At 38.6% G+C, this 25,285-nt stretch overlaps 1 protein-coding gene across 1 annotated transcript; it reads left to right on the top strand.

The window, feature by feature from the left end:
* Positions 1 to 24,078, top strand: ZFP64 (ZFP64 zinc finger protein). The gene is made up of 6 exons (XM_031951643.1): positions 1 to 81; positions 1,904 to 2,140; positions 11,498 to 11,659; positions 16,010 to 16,072; positions 17,242 to 17,493; positions 21,094 to 24,078. Exons 1-6 carry the CDS (start codon positions 36 to 38, stop codon positions 22,416 to 22,418), a joined length of 2,085 nt encoding a protein of 694 aa, XP_031807503.1. The 5' UTR covers positions 1 to 35; the 3' UTR covers positions 22,419 to 24,078.
* The last annotated feature ends 1,207 nt before the right edge of the window (positions 24,079 to 25,285 follow it).

The following is a 25,285-nucleotide window of genomic DNA, read 5'->3' as shown; positions in this document are numbered from 1 at the left end:
CCTATGCAGCCCCAGCGAGACTCCAGCCCCAGGCCATGAACGCGAGCGGCGGGGGCGAGGGCTTTCCCGGCTCCGTCCAGTGTAAGTTATGCCGCACGGCGCGCTCCGGGGTCCGGGCTGGAACACACCGAGGGAGACGTGGGCCGAGTCGGGAGCCCCGAAACCTGGGTAGCAACAACCTGCCGGCGCGAGCCGCGGCCCGGGAACCTGGCTGGGGAAAGAGCGCGCGCCTGCCGAGCCGAGGAGGGCGTGGGAGCCTGGGACGCTGCTCGCTTGCTTTTTTTCCGCGCTGCGCCGTAGCTCCGCTGGGAGCGGGGGAGGCGGGCTGGGCTGCGGCTGCGGCTGCGGCTGCATCCAGGGACACGTACAGCATCAGGACCGCTCTCCGATGTATTTGCAAAATCAGGAGGGCCCTCCGAAGGAGCCAGGGGACGGTGGCTTGGGAAAAGTTAGATTCCCCCCCACCCTCGGCTCGTGGTCCTCTCCCCCGCGGGGCTGGTGGGTGGCCAGGAGCAGAGGGACGCTTGTGTCCGGAGAAAGAAGCTAGGAGGGGGGAAATGGCTAGGAAACCCCTGCACAGACAAAGCTGGGAACGTCCTGCCACACTCGCGCCCGTTCCTGCATCGTGGGGGGTGTGATCCTGCATTAATAACTGGCTAAAACGCATCTGGCACGCCCTCGTTAATAGAAAATCAAGGTCAGTTTTGGATGCAAGAGACTTCCTGCAAATTATGCAATTTACCCCCTAGTGGGTTGAGGTCTGCCGGGGAAAACTACTTTTTAACATCATACTTTTTTAACCCTTACTGTCCCTTGGGTAAAGATAGTGACAGTCATTTTTTTTTTAACAGTATGGGTCACATCGTCTGCCTCTTTCAAGCTTTCCCAACCTAATTAGGAAGTAAGGCCTTGATCCATCAATCCAAAAATGTATACTCTCTTCAAGTCACTTCATTTCTCAATTCCTCAGTTAGCTGAGTAGGAGCTGCAGACAAAATTATACTTATGAAGGACTTCTTAAGTCCTTAGAAAAAGACTTAGAAAAAAAGACTAAGTTTAAAGTATTATTGATAATATCACTAATAGCAATATCAGTAGAGTACTGAGAATTACTTTGGACTTGCTACTTTACTAAAAACTAATTGCATATGGGACACCTGTTCTTTAGGAGAAAGAGGAAAAAAAATTACTCAGTTATTTTGGATAGCATATTTTGAAGGCCTCACTCCTTTAAAAAAATAATAACCTGTTTATGTAAATTTAATTGGACTTGTTATTTTAAAATTTACAAGAAATTCATCAGGGTTTCAAAAGATCTGTGCTGTACTTCCCCTTAGATAGAGAGAGGTCTGTGTATAACTTAATGACTGTTTCCCTAAGTTTCTGTACAGACTTTTTTTTTTTTTTTTGACATTTTTCTGCTAGCTAACCTGATCCTCAGGTGGTGTGTTGGAGTATTAACATTTTGACGGGATCCCCCAGAGTTAGCTTTCCACTGGTATAACCTCTGAGAACCTTTGGTTACTGCCATGCCAAGTTAAACCATCAAGTAGGCTTTTTTTTTATACTAGTCATAAGAATTTACCTTTTTTAAAAAATGCACTGGAAAGAACATTTAATTTTAAGTTAAAGGACCTGGCCTCAAATTCTGCTTCTGGCTCTTATTGCTTGTTTGACCTTGGACAGATAGATCACTTCATTTCTCTGAGCGTCAGTTTTCTCATCTGCAAAATGAAAGGTTAGACTAGATGAACTCTGTGTTCCCTTTTAGGTCTAAACTTATCACCCCGCTGTATGATCTCTATCATTAGTCCAAAAATAAAAGCCTATTTGGTTTGCACTTTGGAAATGTTTTGTGAATTTGTGAATTGACTTGTGAATTTTTTCTTTTCATTTTATGTAGTCCCTGGCACTACTGTCTTAGTGGAGCTAACCCCCGATATTCACATCTGTGGCATTTGCAAGCAGCAGTTTAATAACCTGGATGCCTTTGTAGCCCATAAGCAGAGTGGTTGTCAGCTGACCAGCACTGCCCCTGGTGCTCCCAGCACAGTTCAGTTTGTGTCAGAGGAAACAGTGCCAGTTACCCAGACTCAGACCACCACAAGAACCATCACTTCAGAGACCCAGACCATCACAGGTATGTACTTGGGGGAAAAAAATGGCATGATCCTTGTGGCTAACTGCCAGCTCTGGGTATTACAGGCTTTTACCACTGATTTAAAAGGCTAGTCACAAAATCCTAAAGGTGAGAGGGACTTTAGTCCCTCTTCTATCTAAACCAGACTTATTTTTTTATAGATGAGGAAACTGACATTCAAACTGAGATGAGATTGCATATATCTTGCTAAAGGTGACATGGGAAGTTAGTCAGTGGTCAACCTGGAAAGAGAACTCACTTTTCCTGATTCTTTTCTCTTAGTGCAATACTGTTCTTTTTAAGGAAAAACCCCTGGATTGAAGTCAGCCTTATTAGTGAACTCAATCATTTGTATGCAGTACAAGAAAATTCTGGTTCAGAATCTTGGGGTTTATACTTTAACGCAAGAACATCATTAGTTCCAAATATGATGATTAATTCTACCCTCTTCCTATTCATTTAGTGAAAATTTAATAAGTGGTTAACAAATACTTATTATGTTAAGAATAGGGGGCTAGGCACTAGGAGAGATACAATGTTTAGACAGTCGTCTCTTGCCCCTCTGGTAAAGTCTCAAAATCCATATACTGGTAAATATTTGCAATTTAGAATTAACCATCACAAGTACATGAGAGAGATGCAAAGGTCTCTTCTAAACAGTGGAGGCTCTCTGGAAAAGGTTGTATTTGAATAGGTCTTTAAAAGAATATATAGGGGTAAAAGAATAGGAGGGTAAAGGGCAGAGATATGAGCTATAAGAAAGGAATAGCATAAGCAAAGACAAAGAGATAGGGAACCCATTCAGGATACAGAAAGGATTTGTAATATGAGATAAGGCTAAAATGTTAGAAAGATAGTATTGTGCTACATTGTGAAGAACTTTGAATAATAAGGCAAAAAAGTCTATCATATGTATAATATAATTAAATGAAAGACTGTTATGGAGAGAGGGCATTTGGGGGGATTATTTAAAGCTTCTTGTAAAAATGAAATGATTCTTCAACTTTGTCTTCAGGAACCTGAGAGATTTTGTGAGGTGAAGGTAAGAAAAGAGTATATACTCTAGGAATTGGGGTTGGTCAGAGCAAAGGCCTGAGATGAGAAGTAGAGTGCTATGTGTGAAGAATAGAGAAAAGGCCAGTCTGGTTAAATTAGAATACAGAAAGGGAAGTAATATATAATGAATTAAGGAGAGGTTGGGACCAGATTGTGAAGGACTTTAAAAGCCAGACTGAGGAGTTTATAGTTTATTTTAGAGGCAATAGGGAACCATTGGAGTTTACTGAATTAGATCAGAATTGCACTTAAGAATAATAATCACTTTGGCCATTGTGTGAAGAAAGGTAAATTGCAATGGGAAGCCTTGAGACAAGACCTGTTAGGTCTTTGTTGCAAAAGTCCCAGTGAGAAATTTACATAGAGAGAAGAGATCAGATTCTAGAATTGTTATGAAGGTAGAAAACAGAAAAAATGTGGCAACTCATTAAATATGCTCTTTATAGATGATCCTTTGATCTTAAGAATCAGGGGAAAGTAAGAAGAAAAAGTTTTAGAATAAAGAAGAAATTGTTAACAAGAGAACATGAGTTCTACATGGAAGAGATTCACAAAGAAGAAAAGAACTAGGGAAGAAAAGATAGAACTGAAATGGATGGGGATGAGAAAAAATAAAGAGATAAAATTATGAAACAAAAGGGATGATTGTAATTAAGAAAGTTCAGTAGATGGAAAGAGTTTTAGGGGAAAGATGAATTCTGTTTTTGACATGCTGAGGTTGAGATATGTCTGGGACATGCTATTTGAAATTTCTAATAAAGAGGGAGAAGTATTTTAATTCCTACTTCAGATTTTTCTTTTTTTTTTTTTCTTTCTTATTCCATCACTCTCTAGTACTAGATACTTCTTCTCCCATGCCATGCTAAGCTTGAAGAAAAAGTAGATTTATTCTTCCCTCATTATTACCATTTTCAGATCCACCAACTACTGCTGGCCCTCAACTATCTTTTTCTCCTTTGTGGTTCACTTTATCTGCTTATATCACCCAGTCTAGATCTTTGTGTGGGTGTGTTTATCTGTGATACTGCTCTTGGGTTCACTCCACTTGTTTATCAAGGATTCAGTACCTTTCTATGCACTTCTTCAGTATACTCCTATTAATGTCATATTCTAATTTATCAAATTCTTAATTTGCATGTCCTATATCTTCACTACACCTCTGTTAAATACAAGGTTAGTCATACTTTAGCTCTCACCAGCAGCAGTAACTGCTGCCTCTATGATACTGAACTCTTAAATATTCTTCCCTTACATCCCTTTTCCTACACCTCTTCTCACAAGTTTCCAAACTGCTGAGGTAGCCAGATGGCAAAAAAGAGAGTTCTATCCCTAGAGTCAGGAAGACCTAAATTTAAATCACTTACCCCTGTTTGTCTCAGTGTCCTCATCTGTAAGTGAGTTGAAAAGGAAATGACAAAACATTATCTTTGCCAGGAAAGCCCCAAATGGGATCACAAAGAATTAGACATGACTGAAACAACTGAACAACAACACAGAGTTGTTGTGAGCATCAAATTAGATAATATTATCTTTCCCTACTCTTGCTTACCCCACCCTCATCTGCCTTTACTATTCTATTCCCATGCTGCTGAATTTGCCCAAATGCCACTGGAAGAAGCCATACATTTGAATTGACTGATTATTGTTATTTAAAATTTTTATATTGTTATTTTTAATGTTCAGATTTAGTAACTTAATCTCATCTGGATCTGCAATGCAATCCTTTCATTCTTTTTTGATTGATTCGTTAACATACTCCTCATAGCATCCTCAAGTCCTTTACAACAGTGATATAAAAGACTACAGATCATGTGGCCAGCAACACGAAAATCAGATTAAAACATTATTGGAAAATATTTCACAAAATATTAATAAACATAGATAATGTTACATTTTAAAACTAAGTCAATATGCAGCCCACTGATTGTACAATTATATACAGTTTAGTTTACCTTTTGAGAGTCTACTAAGTGCACCTCCTCACTTTCAGGTCCTAACTTTGTCTCCTATTTCACTAAAAGAAAACTAGGTCATCCACTGAGTTCCATCTTCTTCCCTACCCCACATCTCAAAAATCCTCTATTTTATCCTCCGCTCCAGTCTCTGAAGGAGTAATCCTCCTCCTTACCAAAATCAATCTTTGTAATTTTTTTTTAATCTTATTTACCACCCCTCCCTCCAGGAGCTTGTCCTTCCAGTAAAACATACTCTCTTTGACTCTTATTTCAACTTTTTCCTAATTTCCTCACTTCTATCTTATCACCTGTGAACTTGCCCAAGTCTCCATCTATCCATAAGAAAAAAATAAACTTACCTTTCCATCTCTTCAAAAATCTTACGGTGTTCCTCATCTTCATTTCACAATTCCCCTAAATCACCTATTGTCTAATTGCCTTCATTTTATCATCTTCTGTTCACTTTTTAATTTCTGGAAATCTTGCCTTGTCCTGGAGTGGACACATATTTTCTCTTCCTCTCCTTCTCTCTTCCCTGTACTTTCCAGCTGACACTGTGACACAACTGTATTTCTAGGGAAACCATCCGCATCCCAGTGATTCTGAACTCCCAGTTTTCATTGTTCAAGCTTCATTCTCCATTTCCCACTGACTGCTCCCTTGTTCCCATTCCCATCAGTCCAATCCCATACATCACATCCCACCCCATTCTAAAGCCTACCATCCCTTCCATTGTGTTTTCTGGAATGCCTGTTCCACAAGTAACAAATTAGCTTTCATCTTAAACTTTTTCTTTTTTTTCCCCTTCATCTTCTTGTAATCCCTGAAACCTGGCTACCCTTTCCAGCACTGATCAGCACTGTTGTACTGCCATTGATTATGGTAGGGGAGGTGGAATATTACTTGCACTCCATTGCCACTTCCAGACTTTCCACTACCATCATCACTAAGCAGATCCTCCTTTTTTTGACATTCATTTAATCTATATTCATTATCTAATCAAGATCCCAGTGGCCGTTATCTACAGACTTCCAGGATACTGCCCTTCCTCCCTCAAAGAGTTCAGTGTCTGGCTCATAGTTTTTTCCTTATTAACTCCTGCCTTCATATTAGAGGGCTTTAATACGCACATACACACACACACACACACACACACACACACTGGTGTGTGTGTGTGTGTGTGTGTGTGTGTGTGTGTATACTTTCTCAAAAACACTAACTGAATTCCCCAATTTATTCATTTCTTATGAACTGCTCCTCAACCCACCTCAGCTACACACAGAGATGATAATAACCTTGATTTTGTTCTCACCCACTCACATAAACTCTCTGTTGATGTTTATGAAATGTCTCCAGTTCTTTCAACCAATCAGGAATTTATTTGAGGTCCTTTGCAATTTTAGTTGCCTTCCTGTGGACATTTTAATTTATCAAAGTCTTTCTTGAAATGCAGTATCCAGAACTACAGTGCTCTAGATACAGTCTGATTGGGGAAAAAGTAAATTGAGATTATCAACTTTTCATTCCTGGAAGCTGTGCCTCTCTTAATGTAATCCATGATCATATAAACTTTTTTGATTGCCACGTCACACTGTTGACTCATCCTTTTAGGCTATTAAAACCCTGGAATCTTTTTCACACAAATTTCTGTCTAATGGAGTTTCTGCCATTTGATGCTATACCTTCTGAAGAAAATCATGAAACCATACTGACTTGAAGCAATATAAATTTATTTTATATAATCTCAACCCAGTCCTCATTGTGGAAAGGTAATTCTTTTATGTCTCCTTGATCATTTCACTACCCACTCTTCACAATAGCTCTTTCAAATTTTTTCATCCTTTCTCAAACATTTCACAGATTTCACCTACTCCTCCCCTCTCAACTGAGAAACTCATATTTTACTGATAAAATTGTTTTTCCTCCTAATCCACATCACTCAGATACTTTCTGCCACTATCTCCACCCTCACCCTGATTCACATGATGATATCCTTGTTCCTTAACAAAGATAACTCTTGTATACTCACAGGTGATCCCATTCCATCCCATATTTTCCAGCATTTTGTTGCTTCTGTCATTCCCACTTTCTCAGTAATCCTCATTCTCTCTGATGGTTGTTTCACTATAATAGATATATAGATAGACAGACAGACAGACAGGAGGGAAGGAGGGAAGAAGGGAGAGAGAAAAAAAAAAAGAAAGACAGACTTTGTGTCTCCCCATTCTCCAAAAAAAAAAAAAAAAAAAAAACTCAATTGGCCTATCCATCCTTCTAACTACTGTCCTATATATGACTTCCCTTTCATGTATAAATTTTTAGAGAAAACTCTCTAAAAATCAGTGCTGTCATTCCCTTTTCTCCATTTTACATCCTCTGCAATCTAGCTTTTGGTCTCTTTATTAACTTTTCTCTCCTAAGTTATCTTTTTCTTGCCCCATCTAATGGCCTTTTCTCAATCTTCCATCTTGACCTCTCTGCAGCCTTTCATACCATCAGTCCCCCTCTTCTCCTTGATACTATCTTCTCACAAAGTTTTTGCAAAACTTCTCTTTCCTGGTTCTTTTCCCACCTGTCTGACCATTCTTTTTCAGTCTCCTTTCCTAGACCATCATTCAGATCTTCCATGCTCTCCGTGGGTTTCCTCAAGTCTATGCCGGTCCCTCTTTTCTTCTTCCTTTATGTTGTTTTGTTCAGCAATCATACCTGATCCTATAGATTCTATTGTCATCTTTAAACAGATGATTTTTAAATATATTTGTCCAGTCCCAACCTTTCTGCTGACCTCCAGCCTCATATCTTCAAGAGTCTATTGGATATCTTGAACTGGATATCCATGGACATTATAAGCTCAACACCAAAAACTCAAAATTCTTTCCCTAAAAACTCTCCCCCTTCCAGATTTCAAACTCCCCCATTCTCCTGGTTTGCTAGGCTTGAAACCTAGATGTCATCCTAGAATTCTCACCTTCTCTAATCTTTCACAGCCAATCCGAGAAGCTAGGTGGTACAGTGGTTAAAGTGTTCAACCTGGAGTCAGAAACACTCATCTTCCTGAGTTCAGATCCAGCTTCAGACACTAACTCCATGAACCTGGGCAAGTCACTTAATCCTGTTTGCCTCAGTTTCCTCATCTGTTTAAAAAAAATGACCTGGACAATGAAATAGCAAATCACTTCAGTACTTTTGCCAAGAATCCCCCCCCCAAAAAAAAAATAGGGTCCTAGAGTCAGACACAACTGAAAAACAACCAAACAATTGTCAAGAAATTTTTCCTGATATCAACCCAAAATGTGTTTCTTTCTAATTTCTACTTATTACTCCTAGTTCTGTCCTCTTGGACCAAATAAAACTGAGTCTAACCCCTTTCCAAAACAGTCCTACAAATACATTGGGTCATTGATTAAGAGCTGGAAGGGATTTGAGAGGCCTTCTAATCCAACCCTCTCTTTTTACAGATAAGGAAACCAAGTCCCTGAAAAAGTTAAGTGACTTGTCCAGGTTCATAGATAGAAAGTGGCAAAGCTATCATGTTCTCGCCAGATCGTCTCTTCTCCAGGCTAAATGTTCCTAGTTCTTTCAACCAGTCCTTAAATGGAATGCATTTCAGGCTCTTTGCTGTTTTGGTTACCCTCCTGTGGACATTCTAACTTATCAAAGTCTCTCTTGAAATGTAGTGCCCAGAACTGAACACAATGCTCCAGATATGATCTGATTGGGACAACATAAATTGAGATTATCAATTTCTCATTCCTGGAAGCCGTGCCTCTTAATGTAGTCCGTGATCATATTAACTTTTTTGGTTAGCACATCATACTGTTGACTCATTGTCCTTTTAGTCTATTAAAATCCTGAGATTTTTTTCCACACAGATTCTTGCCTAATTGAGTTTCTGCCATGTGATGATATACTTGTAAAGTTAATTTCTCAAATCCAAATGTAAAACTTTTAACACTTATGCCTGTTAGTGTGCATCTTTGTAAATTTAGCCCTATTTTCCAGGCAGTCAGGATATTAATTTGGTCGTGTAAGATGTTCTCTCTCCCATCTAGCCTTATGTCATCTGCAAATTTGATACAGATGCCATCCATATCCTTTTCCAAACCGTTGATTAAAAAATGTTAAACAGTATAGAACCAAGAAAAGATCACTGGAGACCTTCTAAGTTCACATCAAACCATTTAAGTAATTATTCTTTGGTTCTATACATTCAACAAATCCCAAATCCATCTAACTATATTATGACCTATCCCACATCTCTGCATTTTCCCACAATAGGATGTTGTACTTAATCAAAAATTTAGTCAAATCAAGAATAACTACAACATCATAGAATATCTACTGTATTCCCTGATATGCTTATTTAGTAACCCTGTCAAAAAGGAAGTAATTCTTGTGCAACATGATAAATGTGGAAACATATTTAGAAGAATTGCACATATTCAACCTATATTGAATTACTTGCTATCTAGGGAAGGGAAGGAGGGACAGAAAAAAATTTGGAACACAAGATTTTGCAAGGGTGAATGTCGAAAACTGTCTTTGCATGTAGTTTGAAAAATAGAAAGCTATTATTATTTTTAAAAAGGAAATAAATTTAATCTTGTTCTAAATGAAGGCATGCCAACTCATGGTGGCCATCTCTTCCATTTCTAGAGATTCACTAACTATATTTAATTATGCATCCTAGAATTTTGCCAAAGATAGAAGTCAGACTCATTGGTCTATTAGTATATAGTCGCTCTTTTCTCTTTTGTAAAAATCAAGACATTTGCTTTTCTTATAGTTTTCTTTTCTTCATAGTGCATATATCATTGACATTGGATCAGTAATCAATCCTTCTCTAGTCCATCCTCCACACAACAGACAATATTAAGATTATTAAAGCACAAGCCTGAGCACACCATCTGAAATCTTGAGTGATTTTTTATTGCTACCAGGATAAAACACATCTCAGCATGGCATGTAAAACTCTTTCCAGTCTGACTCATATCTTTCCAGACTCATTACTCACTTTCCCCTACACTCCCTTCTAGCCAAATTGACCCAATACCTGCTTCCTGTCTTGACACGCTATCTTGCCTCTCCTTGTTTTGCGTATGCTTTGGGGATGACCCTTCCAGTCTCACCATGCTGATTTGTACTGACACCTCACCATTGACAGTTATCTTCAGTGCCTATGAGCTCCAGCTCTTGCTATCAGAAGCCTTTCCTGATTTTTTTTTATCTCCCTCTCATTGTTAATGCTCCCTTCCTTAAATTATCTGTTATTTAAATAAAATGAGATTTTATTATGAGATTTCCTTATACTTTAAAGGCCTTTATTCCTCCCGAATATGGGAGGAATATGGCCCTTTGAGGCCCAGCACAAAGACCACTTCTTCAATGATGCTATCCCACCAGAAGTAATAGAAGGAGCACTGGATTTAGAGTGCAAAAACTTAGATTCACATTCCGGCTCTGCCATTTATAATGTGTATGACCTCAGACAATCATCCTGCATTTCTAGCCCTCAAATTTCCTTATTTGTAAAATAAGAGGGTTAAAATTCTGTATGATTTTATGATTTTAATATGTCTGTTCTTATTATATTCTAGTATTTTACATCCTTTTATTCATTTAATATACACTCATTTATATTCATATGTCTGTGTCATCCCCTGCCCCTTTTAGATTTTAAGCTCCTTGAGGGCAGCAACCATATTTATATGGTTTATATTGGTTTCTTCTTCACTTTTAATAAATATTCAACAAGGGAATGAATGAAAAAATTAACACATGTTCTCCTAATAATGCCAAAGTAATGAGCTCTATCTCTTATCAACCACTTAGCTGTGGCCACAGACACCACTGGCCAGAAGAATAGAGTAATTGCTATTCCTGTGGCCCATACATCCCAGCCTAGAAATTCATTTCTGCATACTTTTGCTGACAGTAAGACCAAGCCCAGAAAGTGTGGGTGACTCACTGCAAATTCATCACCACAACTGGTAAAGGAATTCCAAGGCAGGATATTTTTCAAGCATACAAAGAATGACATTCAGATCCCATCAACATAAATCTAGGGGCAAAGAAAAAATATTTCTGAGATACCAACAATGATGCTTTAATTCCTATAAGTATTCAAAATGACTTGATTCTTACACATCCAAAGAAATTGGAAATCTCTTTGGAGAAGTGTTGTGTTTTTTTACCATGGGAATAAGTATTCTACATTTTTTATTAGACTAGCTGAATTGTAAATCATTTTCACATATGTGTGAATAATTCTGCTTAACATTAACCATGCTGTTTGATTACATTAAGAATTATAATAATACTCATTTGACAGTAACACTTTCTTTAGTTTCAGCTCCAGAATTTGTTTTTGAACATGGTTACCAAACCTACTTGCCCACAGACAGCAATGATACACAGACTGCCACAGTCATCTCAGTTCCTCCCAAGTCACGGCCTCGAAAGCCTGCAACTTCACCTGCACAGAAGAAACTTAACTGTTGCTATCCAGGTAAACAGTATTTTATCTTATTTCTTGTGTACAATCAGGGTTAAAATGAGAAATTCAGGCTCTTCGCAGTTAAGCATTGGATAGCCAAGGCTGCATGTTAAAGTCACCCAAACTTTATCAACTTCACCTGTGCACCCCACATTCCTGGATGCTTAAGAATACTGCAGTGTTTTTAACCCTGGGATGTGACTTTCTGGGGCCACAGACCTCTGTCACCTTCCTTCTGAAGTCCCTCTACCTCTATATACCACTCTCTTCATGCTTGTTACTCTTATTTATCGACCTTGAAATCATTCATCTCCCAGGTATCCCAACTGACCTCAGCAGGCCATGGCTCTTCCTGCCATTAGCCTTAAGAATGCATTTGATTCATGCTGATTCACAAGGCCTCAACCCCAGCTGACCATACAAGTCTTCATCCCCAGTTAAGAGTAGCTCAGTTTGTGCATACTCATAGATCCAGCAGTGTTTCTACTGGGCTTATATCCCAAAGAAATCTTAAAGAAGGGAAAGGGACCTGTATGTGCAAGAATGTTTGTGGCAGCCCTCTTTGTAATGGCCAGAAACTGGAAACTGAGTGGATGCCCATCAATTGGAGAATGGCTGAATAAATTGTGGTATATGAATATTATGGAATATTATTGATCTGTAAGAAATGACCAGCAGGAGGATTTCAGAAAGGCTGGACAGACTTAACACGAACTGATGCTGAGTGAAACGATCAGGGCCAGGAGATCTTATATACTTCAACAACAATACTATACGATGATCAATTCTGATGGATGTGGCCATCTCCAGCAATGAGATGAACCAAATCAGTTCCAATAGAGCAGTAATGAACTGAACCAGCTACACCCAGTGAAAGAACTCTGGGAGATGACTATGACCCACTACATAGAATTCCCAATCTCTCTATTTTTGGCTGCCTACATTTCTGATTTCCTTCACAGGCTAATTGTACACTATTTCAAAGTCCGATTCTTTTTGTACAGCAAAATAATTGTTTGGATGTGTATACTTATATTGTATTTAATTTATACTTTAACATATTTAACATGTATTGGTCAATCTGACATCTGGGGGAGGGGATGGGGGAATGAGGGGAAAAATTAGAACAAAAAGTTTGGCAGTTGTCAATGCTGTAAAATTACCCATGCATATAACTTCTAAATAAAAAGCTATAATAAAAAAAAATTTAAAAAAAAAAAGAGTAGCTCAGTTCAACCATAATCTAGATTTTACTATCTTTAAGGATTGCATCAAGATTTGAAACTTGAAATTCCTGCCCTCTATTCACAACCTCCCACCACTTCACTGCTCCTGATCTGTCCTTTATCCATAACATGGCCCTTAATTAGTACCTTGGTGCTTCCCTTTTCTTCCAGAGCATTCCTCCTACTCTGGCCTCTTGCTTTCATGTTCACTCTTGACCCTACAATAAAATACTTCAGTGCTTTCTTAACTACTACCCTAGAGCCTCTTCCCTTTTTAATGGCCTTAAAAGTTTTATTCATGAGCTTTATAGTTATAGTATAAGCACAGATTATCCCCAAGAGGTCTCTTGTAACAAAATAAAACAAATAAGCACAGTTAAGATCACAGTGACTTTATCTGAAAGTGTAGCCACATTCCATATGTGAAGTACCTCTTCTCTGTTGTTAATTTTCTTTTTAATTAACAGAAATTTGTTTTTCTTACACCTTCCCTTAACCCATTAAAAAAAGAATAATAATCCTTGTCCAAATATGCAGTCAAAATAAATTCATTGTATGTATAATATATACATATAGATATATATTTACAAATATACATATGAGGATATATTCATATATATAGAAATATATTTACATATACACATACATGTTTCATTTTGTCACCACATCCACAATCTTATTTCTTTTTTTGGTTCTCCTGGGTTTCTGAGCATCACTGGAGAAAGTTACAAAATCGAAATGTAAATGAATGCTAATAGATAGTGGATGAGATCATTAGTCAGGTCACTGGGAGAGATTGAGGATAAGTTAGAAAGTGAGCATGATAGAATAAGCAATCTCTTGGACAATGTGCAGGGAGAGATTAAGGCCACCTCTTTATAGGAGGAAAGGGTGAAGGAAGAGATGTGGCAGGAGGCATCTCGATGATGTAAAATGAGGACAAAAGAGGGAGCTGTCAGTGAATGGTCTCCATTTTTTTATTTGTCTCAAATATTATTAATTTAAATGGTCTCAATTGTCTAGTCAAATATGAGGCAACTTGATCTCATTCTGTCCATATCTTCAGTTGACATTGTCTCTTATGTTCATTTTCGGCCTCTCTCCCTCCTCTAGCTTCCTACTTACTGTATGCTTTCAAGCATGCTCTAAACCTCAAGTCCTTTTAAAAAAAAAAAAAAAAAAAAAAAAAAAAAGCCTTCTCTTGATCCTTCTCTCCTATCCAGTTTTGATACCTTACCTTTCTCCTCTATACTCCTAAAATTATTGAAAAAAATAGCGAGTGATCAAGTTATTTCATTATCCAGTGATACCTTCTTTTTCATACCCTCCATCTTCAATCACTTACAATTTGGTTTCTCCACCCCTCTTCTGAAACAGCTCTAAGGTCACCACCTAATTCCTAGTTGCTCAGCCCTTTGTGGAGTCCTCATGTCTTGGATTTTTCTGTCACATCTGACACTATTGACTCTGCTCCTGAATAGCTTCTTCACTTGGCTTCAGAGAGGTTCTCCTCCTTCCCTCTTATTACTTTTCTTCTTCTTTGGTTCCTCATCCTTTTTACCAGCCCCTTAAGGAACTACCTTTGTCTCTCTTCTCTCCTCTTTACACTTTCTGCTTTAGTAAATGCATTCACTTCCTTAGCTTCAACTAGTTCTTCAATACAGATGCTTCCCACATCTGTGTCCCCAGGTCTGATCTCTATTCTGTTATTTCCAGCTGCCTGGATACCTGGAACCACTTGAATCCATGAATATTTCAGTCAAACTTGATGTATCCAAATCTCAGTTGTATTAAATCTGTTCATCTGTCTGACCAGTTCTGTCTTCCACATGCATCCTTCACTCCTGTGTTTGAAATTTTAGGTTATATTTATCTCTTCCTTCATATTCCTTATCAATTACTGAGACCCATTTATTTTACCTTTGTAATATCTCTTGAATTTGTCCCTACCAATAGCCTTTACTTTACTGTCTCTATGCCTTTGCTCAGGCTCTTTCTCCATCCTTCCTTGCTTTATCTGTTGTATTACTTCCCATCCTTTATAGCCCATCTCAGATGCCACCCCCGTAAAGCTTTCTTGATTGCTTAATCAGTAATGATCCTTCTCCTCAGATCTCACTTTCTAAAGTTCTTTGCATTGGTTTCCCCCAAGGTTTTATCCCTTCTCTTCTTTCTCTTCTTTCCTGTAGATTTAATCATCATATCACCACAGATGGCTCCTATATCTCAGTAATAAACCTATTAGACATTTCAAACTAGATAATTTATACACATAGATGTTACATGTGCACCTTGTTAGCACTGTGATTTAAATTGAACCTAGTCTTTCATGTCCATCATTTATATTTGGAGAAGAATGCACCTGAGATTTATGAGAATGTTGTTTTATAACTCTTCTTACCGTGCTATCTTAGTAAATGCCTTTGGCATGAACAAATTATGTTTATGTGTTGATTGCTAATGTGAAATACTCTGTTGAAGGCTTGTTAGATAACATATTATTAGCACAGACACTTAGAACACAAAGTAGCAGGTACATGCTGGGTATTCAGTCCAGGAATTGGAGTACAAGTTAGATAAGTAACTCAGGGTGAGTGTTGTACATATTTTACTTATCTCTCTTAATTATTTTAGGAAAGTAATTTTTGAACCTCAGAATGCCACAGAGATATAACTTAACATTATTGGCTATTGGTGGCTCATATTTCTCCATGTCTTCCCTTGCCTCCTTGCTTTAATTAAACCCATTGTTTCACTTTTTTTAAATCACATAAACTTTCAAGAAAACAAACTGAACAGCCTAAAAACATCTCAAACTTCACATGGACTCCTTATCTTTTCCCCAAATATCTATTCTTCTTTCAGACTTCACTGTTTCTGCCAAAGATAACACTGTCCCTCCAGTATCCCAGGCTTATAACTATGGCTCTATCCTTGACTCTTCACCCTTGCTCACCTTTTATATCCAGCCAATTGCCAATTCTTGTTATTTCTATATTCACAACCTCTCTCAAATCCAAAGTCTTCTCTACAGCTACTACCTTAATTTGGGCTCTCATCATGTTTCTGTTCCATTTGGTTCTAAAATTTAGGAGAAATTTTTAAATGATTAGTTTTTTTTGTTTGTTTTTTTTAGGTTGCCAGTTCAAGACAGCATATGGTATGAAAGACATGGAACGTCATTTAAGAACTCACACAGGTAAGTAAGAATCTCCTCTTTTTATTCTATGTATTCCCAGAGTGTATTTTAATGTTTAACTATATGATACCTTCTGTAGCTGCTTATAGGTTGCATTATAAGATGGATCAGGTCTTTAAAAGTGATAAAATTCTGAAAATGGGTCATTTTTTTAAGAACCTGAATCCTCAGGTATGCTTCTAAAATGAGGATATAAATTCCTTTGTATCTTAAACTTTTTCCACTCATAACCTCTTTTCACCTGGTATATAAAATATATATAAAGGAGCACCTAATTGGTGCAGTGGATAGAGCACCAGTCCTGAAGTCAGGAGAACCTGAGTTCAAATCTGACCTCCGACACTTAACATTTCCTGGCTATGTGACCCTGGGCAAGTCATTTAACCCCAATTGCCTCAGCAAAACAAACTATATATATATATATATATATATATATATATATATATATATAAGCAAAAGTCAGCTAATGGTGCACTAGATAACAGTACTGGTCCAGAAGTCAGGAGGATCTGAGCCTGGGTAAGTTACTTAACCTCAACTACCTCACCAAAAAAAAAAAAAAAAAAAAAGATCAAAAATTTACTAATAAATCATAATTTCATGGCTCCTATATTCAGGTACATGACCCTACATGAACCATAGTTTAAGAAGTTTTGCTCTATGGCAGAGACTCTGTCTTATATATATCTTTGTTTCTGCCTCAGCATTACAAGTAGCCAGCGTTTTACAAATGTTTGCAGAAGAATGAATTAATGTATACAAACAGGTGATCAGTTTACCACTGTGTTATAAATTATTAGCCAAAATAGAGTAGATCAACTTCATAAACTAGATTTCTCTCAGCAAAGCTGCTGTGAGTTTTGGTAAGCTATACAATCTCTTTGGTCTAAGACTTGCCATTGTATATTTAAAGTCATGTATATCTAGGAGGTCATAGCTACCTTATTTTGTATCTATCTACAGAGTAGTCTGGGAAGATTCCCAGAGTGCTAAGCTGCTACATGGGGACCCATGGGGTGCACAAGCTCATTCTTCACCCCAAAAGTGGCACAAAGCAAGTTAAATGTACTATGCCCTCTGAGATAGCTCATCCCCACCTGACTCCCTGCTTGTGACCTTTTCCTCATTTCCAATCATGAACCACCCAATGCCGTGTGTTTTGTTTGAAGGAGACAAGCCCCACAAGTGTGAGGTCTGTAGCAAGTGCTTCAGCCGGAAAGATAAACTGAAGATGCACATGCGATCCCACACGGGTGTGAAGCCTTATAAGTGTAAGAGCTGCGACTATGCTGCTGCAGACAGCAGCAGCTTGAACAAACACCAACGGATACACTCTAACGAGCGTCCTTTCAAATGCCAGATCTGTCCGTATGCCAGCAGGAACTCCAGCCAGCTGACGGTGCACCTCCGATCCCACACTGGTAAGGAGGGGTGTATTCTGGAAATCTGAGGTCTGCCATAGCTGATGCAGAATTAATAATGTCCTTCTGAGACCTTCCTTACCTCTGTTAGGAAAGCAGAAGTTACTGCTATTGATAGATAAATAGGGTGTGAAAAGGCAGCACAGAATAGTGCAGAAATCACGGATAGAGCTTTGGGAGACTTGGGTTCAAATGCAGCCTCAGATGTATGATTATTAGCTTTATGATCCTGAGCAAGACACTTTCTGCCTTAGTTTTCTAATTTTTATAATGGCATCTGCCTCCTAGGGTTGTTGTGAGGATAAAATAAGATTATATTTGTAAAACACCTTAAAGCATTACATAAATGCTGGCGACGATGATGACTTGAGTTCAAATCCAGCCTCAAATACTTTCTGAGTGACCCTAAAGAAGTGACATCTCTTAAACTCTTTTCTGCTTCAGTTTCCTTACCTGTAAAATGGGAATAATAATAGCATCTGCCTCTCAGGGTTGTTGTGAAGATAAAATAACTATAAAATTCTTTGAAAACCTTAAAATGCTATCTAAAACCTAGTTATTATTATTATTATTCATTTTTAATTAAGTTAATAATTCTAATCAGTGGACCAAGTTTTTCCTCCTTTTTCTGACTGTCATCATGTGACTTGTTCATAGATAGTAAAAACAATATCCAAATTTCTTATGGTCCTTTAAGTTTTACAAAGCATTTACCACTTTATTAGCTCACTTGATTTTCATACAGCCCCATGATTTAGGCACAATTCACATTCCCATTTTATAGATGAAGAAACTGAGGCTCATAAAGAGACTTGTCTAAAGTCACACAGATATTAAATGTCAGAAGTGAGATTAGCACCAAGGTTTCTTCCAGCTTTAAGTATTGAATTCTTTCCCTGTCTCCTGTCTCGAATTCCTCATCTGTAAAATATAAATAGTGCTTATATTTTCAATCTCCTAGGGTTTCTGTATGGAAGTCCTTTGCAAACTTAAAAATACTTTAGAAATGTGAGTAGTTGTTATTGTATTATTCTGTATTACCAGAGTTTGTCATATGTAACAGGAATATTTTTAAATTAGCCTGGAAATGATGTCATTTTCCAGCTATCCTTTTGGAGCTTTTGACCCATGAAATTCTTTAATTTTTTTTCTTTTGCCATCTTGTGAAATTCAAGGGAAGTCTTCATGAGGGCTTCCTCTTAGTTTAAAGGCTGAATCTAAGAAATAGCTCTGAGTTCCCTTTATATTGGTTTGCTTGTGCTCTGAAGGATTTATTTCTTACTGATTAAAAAATAAATCACTGGCAAAAGAAGAGATTTATTTAAACTTTAATTCTTCCCTTATTCAAAAAGAGTTTAGGCTCTATAGCTTAGCTGTGAGAGCTCTGAATTTCCTGGGATTTAGCCTTCTGAGGGTTTATGTAAATGTAGATTCTTCAAGTTCATTAGTACCACAAAGGTCATCCATTGTACAGCTGTAGTGCCAGACAGTAATGGGGGCTGCTATACTGTATATAAGAAGCTTTGCAGGCTACATATTAACTTGGAAAACCACACAGTAACATTATCTACTTTTAATTGTATTTTTATTTGTTTTATCAGATATTTCCTTACCAGGGAGTGTTGTGGGTTGGGTGTTTTGACACTTCTGCTCTGCAACATCTCTAATAGATGTTACCACAAAAAAAGGATTTGATACACTCTGTCTCTGTCTTCCTCTCTCTCTCTCTCTCTCTCTCTCTCTCTCTCTCTCTCTCTCTGTCTCGATCTCTCTCTCTCTCACACACACACACACAATGCTCTGATGTTAAAGCAAATGAGATATGTAAGAGTATATATAATTCAAGGTTTCAATATGTGTTCTCAGGTATAACTATTTCTTTAGATGATTATATAGATTTAAAGTTTATTTCTCCATGTTCTTGCACGATACATCTTATGACATTTACCTGTGTGGTGCTAGGAAGTACAGCTCAATGGTACAGTGGACAGTGAAATAGACTTGAAGTCAGGAAGGTGAAGTTAAATACTGTTTCAGACACTTACAAGCTATGTGACTCTGAGCATGTCACTTAACTTCTCAATCTCATATAAATGTAAAATGAGGATAATAAAAACATCTACTTCCCATTTGTATCTATCATTTATTGTAAGGAACAAGTAAGATAAGAGTGTGTGTGTGTATATATATATATATACACACACACACACACACACACGGGGAGAGAGAGAGAGAGAGAGAGAGAGAGAGAGAGAGAGAGAGAGAGAGAGAATGAATAACAATTTTGTTGTTGTTCAGCTGTTTCAGTTGTGTCCAACCTGGTAACCTCATTTGGGAGTTTCTTAGCAAAAATACTAGAGTGGTTTGCCATTTCCTTTTACAGATAAGGAAAGTGAGGCAAACAGTGTTAAGTGACTTACTCAGGTTCATACAGTTAACATATGTCTAACACCAGATTTAAACTCAGGTCTTCCTAACTCAGGACCTAATGCCCTTTAGTATAGTAAAATGCTATTGCAAACCTTAAAGACCTATATTTTAGCAATAAGTGGTTGTAGTGGATCTAGATAGCAGGAAAACCAGTCTCCTGGCTGTATGATCCTGAACAAGTCACCTAATTTGTCAGTGTTTTTAGATAACTTTCTAAGATAAAGTGCAGATCTTTATTAACAGAGAGAGGTTTCTCATCACATGCTAGTGATATCAAAGGCCACTTCTTATCTTTATTCCTTCTTTTATTTTTAGTGTTATGCAAAGTATTTGAAATACAGTCTCTGCCCTCTAAAATCTTGCAACCTAAAAAAGTAGCATAATATTTGATGTGCATGTTTTAGGTGTTTATAAAAGATAAGGAAGATTCTTTCTCTATTTTCAGTAGGTGTTTTCTTAAAACACAGCCACCTGAAAGAATTTAGGCCACAAGCAAATGAATCTGGAATTTGAAATTGGTGTTTGCTGGGCCATTTTCCTCAGTCAAGACAACATCTTTCAGCAAAATAGATTTTTTAAAGAAAGCTAGCAGCTGGATTTTATAACTCCACTAGCAACATGCAGCTGGGATTGTACGATAAATAAATCAGAGCAGTAAACAATGCATCTTTATTAATAAAAAAAATCTGCATAAAATACGAGTGAAGCATTTCAAACATTTTTAAAATATGCTCTGATTAGCACAGCATGATACAGCTCGATTCAAAAACGTGTAGCAAAATCAGTATAATATGTAACTCAATCAACCAATTGTGCAAAATTATACAACTATGAAACATTAACTGGTAAAGTGGGCAAATTAACCATATGCACGGTGGCTTCCTTATTAAAGAGATAGAATGCACTATGCACATTTACAAATTACATTTTTGATTTGGGAGAACTAGAGACCTTTTTTAATCTCCCTTTTCCCTTCTGATTGCAATGCCAAAATAAATGATGATCACTTTAGTTTGGGGAAGAATTAAGCAGATCCATTTTTCTCCCTCTGCGGCTCCAGTCGAAGCAGCCCCAACCTGAGTGATTCAGACTGTGCCTTAGAAAGTGATTTGCTAACCTGGGTTCACTTGTCTACTCCACTTCTAACCCACACGCACCTTGCCTTGACAGGGGATGCCCCCTTCCAGTGCCAGATGTGCAGCGCCAAATTCAAAATCAACTCGGACCTGAAAAGGCACCTGCGCGTGCACTCGGGGGAGAAGCCTTACAAGTGTGAGTTCTGCGAGGTCCGCTGTGCCATGAAAGGGAACCTCAAGTCCCACATCCGAATCAAGCACAATGCAGACAACACCTTCAAGTGCTCCGAGTGTGACTTCCAGTGCGGGAACAAGACCAGCCTGCGGCACCACACACGGACCCACCAGCCCGAGCAGCCCGTGAAGTGCCCAGAGTGCAGCTACTCCTGTGCGCACAAAGCCGCACTCAAGGTCCATGAGCGCATCCATGGCCAGGAGCGGCCTTTCAAGTGCGAGCTCTGCAGCTTCGACACCAAGCAGCGCAGCAACCTCACCACGCACGTGAAGAAGGTGCATGGCGACAAGGTCAAGAGCAAGAAGCAGACCCTGGAGAAAAAAGGCGGGGCAGGGGGGGCAGCGGCGGGCGCTGGGGGCGACCGGCCCAAAGCCGGCGGCTCCCGCCAGGTGGCCAAACTGGACGCCAAGAAGGCTTTTCAGTGCGACGCTTGTGAGGCCTCCTTTGTGAGGGAAGATTCCCTCCGGAGCCACCGCAAACAGCACAGTGAGTACAGCGGAAATAAGAACGCCGAGCTGGCCGTCTTGCAGCTGCAGATGGAGCCTGGCCGGCAGGTGGGCCCACCTCTGACGGTCAGTCCCCTCCAGGTGCCCCTCCAACCAAGCCAGCTCCCCCAGTTCAGCGAAGGAAGGGTCAAGATCATCGTGGGTCACCAGGTACCGCAGACAAACGCCATCGTCCAGGCAACGTCGGTGAACATCGTGCCTCCGGCTCTAGTTGGCCAAGGTCAGGAAGAGCTCCCGGCCAATAACCGGCTGCAGATTCTGCGCCAGGTCAGTTTGATTGCCCCATCCCAGCCGTCTGTGTGTCAGAACGAGGCCGGGCCCATGGGCCAATCGGCAGTTCTGCTCACGGCCCACGATCAGACGGAAGGGCCAGCTTTGCACCAGACTCTGATTCCTGCCCCTTCGGGCAGTAACCACGAAGGCCCGGCCAACCAGACTTTCATCACAAGCTCGGGCATTAGCTGCTCTGACTTGGAAGGCCTCAATGCTTTGATTCAGGAAGGGGCAACCGAAGTGACTGTGGTCAGTGACGGAGGCCAAAATATCACGGTATCGACTGCTGCCCCTCCCATCTTCTCCTCTTCTTCCCACCCAGAACTACCTAAACAGACATATTCCATCATTCAGGGTGGGGCCCACCCAGCTTTGCTCTGCCCTGCAGATTCCATACCAGATTAGCTTTTTAAAAAATGTCTTCCCTTCAAAATGATCTCTTTCACCTGTTTAAAACACATCAGTAGAATTCTGTGAAGTTTTCTCAAGATGATTTAAGTACTTCCAGGTTGGGTCCTTGAAAAATAAGTTATAATTTTGTACTGTCATATGATCATTTTTTTCACATTGGAAAAACCATGAAAGCAGATTATTTCTGAAATGCGGTATCATAATCACTATATATTAAATGTTTCCAAGAGGCTGCTGATTAGATGAAGAAGAAATAATTAAAATGTGCTAAGCAATACAAAATGCAAATATTTTTTGGCTTCCTTTCTTATATGTATGTCTTTTGTCTTCATTAGCTGGATGACAGGCTTGTTTCTGGCCCCTTCCTGGAATTCATGGAAATTGTTCAGCACTTCATTAGAGTTCCAGGTACAGGGAAGAAATTATTTTCCTTCAAGTCTGATTTTTTAACATAAAAGTCAAAATCCAAAGAAGCAAAATATTGTTTATTTTTCTTATGGAGCTCTTTTTCTAAAATCTAACCAGTCCATGACCTACTAATTCTGGTTTATATACTTTTCTGATTTTACATATGATCCTGGCATATGAAAGGTTATGTATATATTAATTCAATTAATGGTCTTCTTACCCTGACAGCACTAATTGGGACTTTCTTTGCATTTTACCCTATCCTAGTTCTTGCTTGGGATATCCTCCTCCACCTTACTCCCATCTCCACTTCAGATCTCCCTGTATTAAGACCCAGCCATAGGCCTTTGTGTAATTTTGTCTTGCCCCAGGATGTCTACTGAGGGAAGGGATAAGATGGGAAAAATCCATGTTTGCCTATTCTACTTCCCCACAGCAGCACTTCAATTGTCATTTCTATTCAGATGCTTCATCCCACTCCCCACCCTGATCTGCTTCTGCTCCTATAAGAAAATATATCAGAGTGTTGTTCTAAAGACTCAGCATTAGACTTGCCATTTAAAAAGTTGCAGCTGTCCTTCCCTACAGAGTCAAAATGAAAATTAGGGCAAGGGGAAGAGTTATAGTTAAAGAAGACTTTTTGATATTTTAGGCTTTTTAAAAAAAAAATTTTATCATATATAAATGTTAAATTTATTGAAAAGACTTTTGTATATGAGTTAATTTAAGTTGATGATGCTAAGCATAATATAATCCACTTCCTGGAAAACAGAAGATTTTAATGTAAATAAATATTAGAACCGAATAATGTATTAGGCTATGCCCATAAAAAATTTTTTTTATTGTGAACTTAATCATCAGCAAATTTGAATGTTTCAAGATACAAAAAAAAAAGAAAGGAAAATTGTATTTAAATCTGGACTTCTGTTTTATATGGATTTTTTTTAATGCCTATTAAATTTAACAGGAACAAAATTGTCCTGCTTGTCTGTGTCCCCTTCTGAACTTCGTTCTATTCTGTGCATTTTTAAATATTTCATTGATGTTCCTTTCTTTTTCTTTTTTGTTTCACTATCACAGCCTTTGAAAGAAAATTGTTGCATAAATGTTGTGTTCCCCTCATTCCCTAGGAGAATGTAAACTCTTTGAGGACTTGAAAAAATTGATCTGGTTTTGTTGTCTTTGGGTTCCCAGATGTAGTACAGAGCCATACACCTGATAGCACTTAATAAAAGTTTTTAGAATATTTGGTGCTGCTCCTACTCTTTGTTGTCCTAATTTGGAATATTATGTTCAGTTCTGGGCTCCTTTTGGGAAGGATAATGATAAGTTGGACCATAACTGGAAGAAGTCAGAGAGGAAAGGAAGGGGACTAGAGTTTGTATCATAAAGAGACCCATTGAATGAACTGGTCCTGGTAACCCAGAGAATGTGCATGGATAAAGAATGGGGTAGATAGAAAGATGGATCTGGAGGCAGAAAGCCTCATCTTTGTAAGTTCAAATTTGACTTTATGCATTAACCATATGAACCTGGTTAAATCATTTAAACATGTTTGCCTTAGTTTTCTCACTTATAAAATGAGCTGATGGAGTACATGGCAAACCACTCCAGTATCTTTGCCAAGAAACTTTAAATGGCATCACAAAGAGTGTGACACAACTGAACAACAACCTAGAGAAGAATGATGCATTAGATTCAGAGACAGGTGGCTCGGGTTCAGATCCTGATTCTTCCACTCACTATCTTGTGACCTTATCAATTAGCACAGTTCCTGGCCCATCATAGGCACTTAATGATAATATCAGCTGATTGACTTTTGAACAAATCTTTTAATCTTTCTGGCTTTCTTCATCTATAAATGAGGAAGGTGTTCTCAGGTACCACCCCTAATTCTACAATCCTGGAATTCCAGCTCTCCCTCCAGCAGAAGCCTTCCCTTGTAACCAAAAAGTATAGTTAAGCTGCGTCTGTAACCTTTAGTCCATCTTCCTGCACCTCTGGTCCATCATCTCTTTGCCAAGAGGTGGTCTTCTGAAGTCATGATTAGTCACTGCATGGACCAGAGTTCTAAAGTTCTTTCAAGACCATTTCCCTTTATGTTATTGAGGTTCTTGGATAAATTGTTCTTTGGGTTCTGTTTATTGTGCTTCAGCTCATAAAAGACTCAGGATTCTCAAAATAAATCCTATTCTTCATTTCTTAGGATGCAATAATATTCTATTACAGTCAAATATCACCATTTGTTCAATGAAGAAGAGAGTCTCTTCCCTACTCATTTCCCCCTTGTTCACTAGCTAATGGAAATAGTGGAAAGGAATGGCACTGGAGAGGAGAAGGATGGATTTTAGAAAAACTGGAAAGGACTGCATGCAGGATCATCCTTGGATATAAAGATAACCCTGGTCAGAAGCAAAACATAATGATAATGGAAAAAAAGAAACAAAATGAGA

The sequence above is a fragment of the Sarcophilus harrisii genome, chromosome 2 (assembly GCF_902635505.1).
Source record: "Sarcophilus harrisii chromosome 2, mSarHar1.11, whole genome shotgun sequence".
Classification (NCBI taxonomy): Eukaryota; Metazoa; Chordata; class Mammalia; order Dasyuromorphia; family Dasyuridae; genus Sarcophilus; species Sarcophilus harrisii.
Note: the sequence above shows the minus strand (reverse complement) of the source record. Positions and strands in the feature narration are given on the sequence as shown.